Below are 7,884 nucleotides of genomic sequence, written 5' to 3'. Positions count from 1 at the left end.
TCATCTGGACAGGAGCAGATAAAATGGGATTGTTTTATGTGACAGCTGATGCCTTGGGTGTCCTTTTATTTAATCCCAAACAGCAAGCCTGGTCTCTAATTCTCAGCAGAGTATTTGTGTAGCTAGAGTTGGAAGCTTTATTTTAATTCCATTATGCAAATTGTACATGGGTCTTGGACAGTGGTTTAGATTCCGATCTGTTTCGCCTTGGCACTAGACTGAATTAACTTGATTAACTTCAGTGGAGTAGCTCCTGCCTTCTGCCAATGAATCTAAAATCAACATCAGGTCTGTTTCTAACTGTCCTGCTCTAGACACTGGCTTTGAATCACTCTGTCAGCTCATTATAGCTGTTCTGTCTATCACAGAGAGCTCTGTCTGATTGGGAGAAGCCAGAAAGCCAGACACTGCACAGACCCCATCAGAGCACTCAACAGAATCTGATGAAATAAACAAATGATAACTTTGAATTACTATTTCATTAATTCCAATCCTTCTTAAGTGTTTTGTAAAGACAGCGAGTCTTTTTCCTACTCTCTGTGCCCTTTTCTTATTAATTCACCACCAACAAAATACTATTTTGACAGACTGACCTTCCACCTCTGCCAGGGTACCCATGCTGTGAGCCTGGTGTGGTGGGTACGATGAGACTAGGGCACTGTGCAGCCGATCTGAGCAAATCATGTTCCTGTTCCGATGCTCTGGATTGGTTTTGAAATCGAGAGCTGAGATTGGCTTCTAGACATGAAAAAACCCCTGAATTTGCGTCCAATTAAAATGGAAAATTAAGTGCTTAAACAAATTCTTTAAATAACATTTTAGGCACTGCTTTGTAGCGGTAGTTTGGAAAAAAGAAGTTAAGTATACAGAAGGAAAGCAACTAATCTGAATATGGGATTGATATAGAGGGTAGAGGTGTCCACCCTGCTGGTGTCCTTTTTGCGGTCTTCTCTACCTGCTAGGGACAAGCAGCTTCAAAGATCTAGAAAGGTTAGTGGTCCACCATCGGCCTTATGCTATGGGTGAAGTAGGTACATGGGAGTCTGATAGCACTCCCAAAAGGTCACGCCTCAGTCCCAGCTTCAGCTGCTGGACTCTCCGTAGAAGATACCTGATCTAAAATCTCCAATACCTCCTACAGAGCAAAGAGGAGCGGGTGAGGATGTCCACTAGCACTGAGTAAAGAAGCACCCTGGTTAGGACACCCTGTGCCTATTACAAGGCTTTATGTATAGACAGTGGATTAATTTGGGGTTAATCACTAAATGAAGCACATTGGCAATATTTCTGCTTCAGCACAAGGTTGCTTGGTGTCTCTGAGCTTTAAATGACCAGAGGCTGGTCATAGGCAAAGGTGGGTTCTGAATCGTGTGTCCATGCATCTCTCTCCATTCCAATTCATTCAACAATGGCCTGCGGAAGATTTCCTACAGAGAGGCCAAGTAGGACATGGAAACACCAAGGAGACCAGATTTCTGGCTCAAACTTTCTGGCCTACTGAGTATTATCAGGGGAAAAAAAAAAAAGAAAGAAATGCCAGCCTACATTTTTTGTGCTTCTTATCACTTTTGTCTTTTTCCTGAATGAAAGCAAATTCAATCTGCATTTCCCAGGCTATTTTTTCTTTTTAATCAAAGTGGTGGAGGTAAGTTTTAATGCGGTTCAGTTAAATATGTGTCTTTACAACAACTCACCTCTGCTTTCTTTTGCTCTCCCCCTTTAGCTAAGAGCTAAGCCTGAGTTTTGATTTGATAAGAGGCCACAAAAATAGTTTGGGTGGAACAGGATAAGCCCAAAATTTTTTATACAGATGGCAGGATTTGTTGCCTCAAAACAAAATATTCCTTTGGGCCAACAGTGTTTGCTGTCCAGCAGGTTCAACCTTTCACTTCCATGAGCAAAAACAGGAGAACTGCCTTCCAATGAATGTCCACAGAGATGGACATGCTCTTTATTTTACTTATACAATTTATGAACTATTATGTTTTCCAGGCAAATCCAGACAACCATGGCCAATCATGATTGAAATTTATTTATAGGATCTTTCACAAACTCATTTCCTTTACAATTTAATATTTTTCTCATTTCAAGACACCGCAGAGGAATGGGATATAAAATCTACTCCGTCTGGAGAATCACACTGGATGCTTGAAAAGCTCCGTAGCTGGCCAGGGATATCATATATGGCCTCCGTTTATTCTGTAGAACGTGGCAGCCCATCAGCAATAACAGTAAAAATGATAATAACGAAAAATCAAACAGCAAACCTTCAAACAGCATGAAGCTTGTTGAAATAAGCCAGTTTTCCTAGACCTGCCTGAGGGTACAACATGATCCCTTCCCTAGCAGGTGCTCTTAGCAGGGAGGTAGCACAGTGAAGACCCACATTAACCTGTCCATGGCCTTAAAACGAAGCTTCCTCACCTTGAGCAGTTTACAACTTGCAGCCACCAGTGCAATGGCAATTTGTGACATGGGATATACAGACTGGTCTTCAGGAAACTCACAGGCACCAACAGGTGGAAAAAAGCACATACACCAATAAGAAGCAATGTTGCACATGAAAAGACTTCACAGGTTCATACAACCTCTCCCTTAAAGGTCAACTCTTAAAGTGCTTTCCCTCATTTCATGCAGTCCTATCTCTGGCGAAAAAGTCATTGACCATAGCGAGAGATTTAGATGAGGTAAGGGATATACTGATCCCTCTCCTCATCTTCAGTAATTCTGCTTGAAGCTTTCTAGGCCAAAGATATGCAGAAAAATCATCCAGTGAAAAAGAACAAGAACCTAATCTATAAATGAAGTTTCTTAACCTTTTGAAACATGAGAACCTGGAATTTAAAAACCTCTAAGCCAGCTATTGAATTTGTCAAAAAAATAAACAGGAATAGAAAATTGGAGATAATCCCTCATAGTGTGTTTTCATAGTTCAAAAACCGGAAAATTCTTACCAGCACCGTGGATGTTCTATGACCTTCAGCCAATTGCCCATAAACAGATAAACAAAGCCAATCCCTGGCTGAAGAGTTCAATTTTGGGAATCTTTGGGAACTGATTTGTCTCTAATATGTATCAGACAAGAAAGAAGCAGAGTTGAGGAATGGTGAGGAATAGGACAAGACATGATCTCATCTGAACCAAGACCAAGCAGTGTATAGAAGATGCAAAAACACTCGTCTACACACAACCAGGCAAAGCAGAAACTACAAGCCTGTTGCCAAAAGTCATCCTTAAGAAACACAAGGCTGAGGAACATTTAACAGCTCTGTGTCCATCCAGAAAAGTGGTAGATCAAGTAGGAAGGACTCAAGAGGAAAAGCAGGCTGTGCTGTTGTGGATGAATATAGAAGAGGTGCTGGGCTGGTACCATGAGATGAACCTGCCAGGGGGTTAGATTCCTTGCCCAAGCCCAACATTTCTGTGGTGCTGGAGAGGAAGACACCCATCCAAAAGATGGGCAAGGAGATTCCTCCCCATGTGAGTCAGTCAGCTGGGATATTGCAGTGCACAGCTTGGTCTGTGCCAGCCCAGCAGGCTTACAGAAGCAAGAGGGTCTATAGGACTCCTGAGGGTTGCCAGCTGCTTTACAGGATGGGAAGAAAAGGGGAAAAAAGCTGACCCCATAGAGGAGGGAAAACTAGAAAAACACAGGCAGCCAGCTCCTCTGGACCTTTGCCCCTCCTTGAAGGGAACTTGAGAAACTCTCTTTGCCTGTGTGTTTGCTGCACACTGACTCCAAAGCAATCTGCTCTCCCTGCTCCACCATCCCATGTTGGACCTGAACCACGACGGGCACAAACCCTCTCCTGCCTGCAGGGTTTGCAGTGGTCACTAGATGAACCGCAGACAAATGCATCCTCACCTCACCACATTTCTGTTTTCTGTGGCCTTCAGGGCTATGATTGCACTAGCAAATCAGACAGGACAGGAAATGTCATCCCAGGTGGACTCAGACTTTTGGATGGGGGTAACTGCCCTTGAGAAATGCCCACTTCTCCTGGCGATGGAGGAAGTGGAGGAGACCCCACTTAGAATCTAGAGCCTTTGGCTAAGCGTCAGCAGTACAACTTTCCTTGCCTTTCCAGGGCAAATCACAACTGCAAATTGTGTTCTCCTCTCTTTTTAGACATCACAAGTCTGATCCTTTCCTCACTAAAATCAGTGAAGCATGTACTTGGACCTCTACCTAATAGATCATGGCCTACACACCCAATCAAGAGTTTGTGACCAGCCCAGAAAAGAGAGGAACAGACTATGACAAACATACAGTCTGCCGTGTCTTAGTGGCAGAGTTATTCCCTTGTTTTGGCATCAGCTTTTTCCCAATTTTTGCATGAATATCGCTCATGCACATGAACACCCAGAAAAAAAATAAATCTATTATGCATGATTTGCGATTGAAAGGATTAAGAAAAGATTTCTTTCCCTGTACATCCCTTGTGCATGTAATTTTTATCTACATTTAACAAGAGTTTTTAGACATTTACTCTAAATAATCCAGTGAAGAATGCGTTTCAGTGAGGGCTGCTTTTTAAGAGGGGAGTTGTATTTGTTTATAAATAATTTTATGGTTTTTGCTAATTCCTTGAACTTTGTTAAGTGATTGTCAAACATGTTATTAATATTGAGTGCTCATTAACAAACATAAGCAAACAGTGAGTCACCGGTGGAGTTTTTTTTGGTCTTTTTTTTCGCTTTGTTCCAGCAGTGAAATGATACTAAGAAATTTTTCTGAGCGAGAAAATCAGGAGGGTCATTGCATCTAATTGGCAGGATTTCAGCACAACGCACTTCTGGAAGAGTGGAAAACCAGAGCCAGCATGTTCAACGTTCTTCTCTCTCATTGGCCATTCAGCCACATGGGATGGTAAATAATGCAGCTGTACACACTCTGACAGCTGACTGTTAATAACTTCTGCCCCTTTTGATTGCCTCCAGAAGACATACCAGCATCTGCGAGGAAAAGGCGAACAGTGAGAGTAGCTGGGCTGGCGCAGGTTTCTGCAGAGCTGCTTAGCTCTCCATGCCAAAATTTCACTAGAGTTGACTTTGCTTGCAGGATTACTGAACTTCTCTGTAGTACTATTGTTAGTATTGTTATACGGGTGACAACAACAACAATAACAAGAGAGCATGAAAAAAGGATATTCTTTGAAAATCTTACATTTCAATAGCTGCCATTTGGTGGTAAATGGTTATGATGAGTTTTGAGTTATTTTAATGATGCAAAACAAGCAAAGAACATCACAAATAAATCCTGGCTTTTAAAGACCTGCTCATGCATGTCTGCAGCTGGTGGAGAGGTGCTTCAGTGCCTGACAGAGGACTGCCTCTCAACGACCACATCCCAGTTTTGGTCTGAATCCAAAACTCAGAGATTTTGAAGGGAGGAGGTTATCTTTTTGTTGACTTCACTGGGCTTTGGATCAGATCCTAACCTGAGACGTTGTTTAAAGAAGCTGTGGGACACAGAGTCAAGATCCCAATTGCTCTTCCTGACTTCCTTCAGAGTTTTGGGGAAGTTAGTCCTTAATTTGGCCTCAGAAGACCAGCTGATTGCTGGATGCATCTCAGAAGTGCTGGTTGATGTCACCCAGCAGCCGTATCTAAAGGATTGGGACAGAGAGTAGGTTACCCCATCGGCCCCACCTGCAGCCTGAACGACTTCTGCAAACTTGCCCAATACCTCTTTGCTATTACATTTGAGTAACAACCAGGTGAGGTCAAAATGCTTCAGGTCCTAGAAGCTTGCCAGGAAGATAAAAAGAAATACCAAAAAAAAGCACCATGAGGAGCTGACTCTTAGACTGCAACAAGCAAATAGTGAGGTTATGACAGGGGCTGAAGAGAGGGTCCATGTTGGCTCAGCCAGGTCCCTTCCTTTGGAGAAGAATGTGCTGCAATAGGAAGTTAGGTCACTGTTTCTAATTTCCTACTTCTGGGCAATTCTGTATCATGATTGGAAGCTGGCAGAGACCCTTCGCTAGGTGATCAGCTGGTGTGAAACAGCCCCAGCACAATGCACGCTTGGCCAACAAGGACTGTACCTCTTCATCTCTGCCGAAGATGATGTGTATCAGAGAACAACCTTTTGGCACTCCGTGCAAAAAGCACCAGCAAGGGAAACTCTGCATGCTGACAAAATTTTCGTGGTCTCTCTCTCCTGTAGGAAGGAGACATTTCCTTGTGCTCTTCCGTTTGGGTGCAACTGCAATAGCATTTCCTCATTTCTAGGCAAACTCAGTGACTTTGGTTGAAGTTAGACTTGTTTACACCAGCGAAGAGTCTGACCTGGTGTAAGTATGTGTGTGTGTGACTAAAACACAAAGAATGAGGAAGTTCAGAAGATGTTCAGAATGTGACCATCCATGAGTAATCCCTGTGCTTTTATCCAGCAAATTTTGCTTTTGGATCTCATGAAGGTAAGTTTGGCTGAACCCAGCAGCTTATGCTTCTGGATGATACAGGCAGATGGCTGACGGAATCTTTCTCCTCATGAGGGTTTGGACTAGCGAGAAGCAGGAAATTCAGAGGGCACAATGAGAAACAATTTAGAGGTTTGAAAAATGACTGAAGCCTGTTTCCATGAGCACCCGCAAAAGGGGAGGGCTCAGTTAGCTACCTTCTGAACTGACTTTAGCCACACACACAGAGGCACACATACCCAAGAGTTGCAAATCCCCTGCTCTGCCTCAACCCGCTTGGTGGGCCCCTCTCCACTGCTGCGTCTGGAAGAACAAAAATGTCGCACATTCTGATAACCACATTTTCCATCTTAAAATTGCTTTGGTTTCTGGCTTACTACTGGGGCTCAGGTCAGGGAAAGGAGAATAGAATTTTCCTCCTGCATCCAACAACCATGAGCTGTTAACCCTGCCCACCCCAGAGAAGCATTTTGGCAAGGAGTGAGATTGCCCAAGGGAAGAACATGCTACCGGTTGTACCAAACTGTCCGTATTGAGCACTTCTCTGCATGACCAAGCAGCTATGACCCCCAAGGGGTTTTGATCAGTGCTGTGTGTGTTACCAGGCAAAATTTACAGGGAAAGAGCAAACCAAACTGAAGACGCTGATGCCCAGGGTGGTTTGTACCCTTGAAAGAAGATGGCACTGCACACTCCCCGCAAGACTCTTGCTTTACTGGGTGAGACTCCTTTCCTCCTTGGCCACTCACGCTCTCCAAAAGGTCCAAGGACCACGTGCTGCTTTGCAACCTTCCCTGGCGAACTCGCAGTATCTCTGTTGTTCAGCAGGTAGCAAGGCCCGCCATAGCCCTGCCTCCGTTAGCACTGGGGAGACTTAGATCACTGAGTATGTGTATGTGATCGACAGCTAGCCACATTGGTGGCTCACTTTTTTTTTCCCATAGAACTTAACCTCTCGTTCCACAGAACAGAGAAACTGTATGGAAACCCTTGGCATCCAAAGCGTGGCCTGATATTCTTTCACCCACTAAATGCTCTCCAGGAACCTTTTTCATCCTTTTGCTTCTTTTTTCTCCTCCTCTCTTTACATCACTGTCTCTCTTTCTTCTTCAACAAGTACTGTGGGTCTGTCTCCATCGTAAAGCCCAGAGCCATTCAGGTACTCCTCATCTTTGTTGTACTGCTCTGGTCCAGAAGAAGGCATGGAGTTCTCAGAAATGGAGCCATTTTTAACATAACCTGGCAAATTCCGGTGTCCATTGAGGGTCCCTGGTATAAGTCTCGTATTGAGATGGAGGGCAAGTGCCCCTCTTGTGGCTACATTTGTGATGCTGGTGTGGGAAACCATTGGTCCATAACTGTAGGTTGTGCTCCCACTTCGTGCTTTCCTTTTAAAGTCAAGTGCTAATGTCCACCTGCTCCATGACTTCTTTATTTCTGCTTGGACCTGAGAGAC

At 43.9% G+C, this 7,884-nt stretch overlaps 1 protein-coding gene across 1 annotated transcript in view; it reads right to left on the bottom strand.

The window, feature by feature from the left end:
* Positions 1-599: 599 nt before the first annotated feature.
* The window catches only part of PTH1R (parathyroid hormone 1 receptor), a 130,574-nt gene continuing 123,289 nt past the window's right edge, over positions 600-7,884 (bottom strand). The window contains exon 13 of the mRNA XM_009938327.2: positions 600-7,875. Within this exon, the coding sequence (XP_009936629.1) occupies positions 7,513-7,875 (363 nt within the window). The 3' untranslated portion in view covers positions 600-7,512. The remainder of the gene's footprint in view (positions 7,876-7,884) is intronic.

The sequence above is a fragment of the Opisthocomus hoazin genome, chromosome 4 (assembly GCF_030867145.1).
Source record: "Opisthocomus hoazin isolate bOpiHoa1 chromosome 4, bOpiHoa1.hap1, whole genome shotgun sequence".
Lineage (NCBI taxonomy): Eukaryota > Metazoa > Chordata > Aves > Opisthocomiformes > Opisthocomidae > Opisthocomus > Opisthocomus hoazin.
This window is presented reverse-complemented; position numbering and strand designations above follow the sequence as displayed.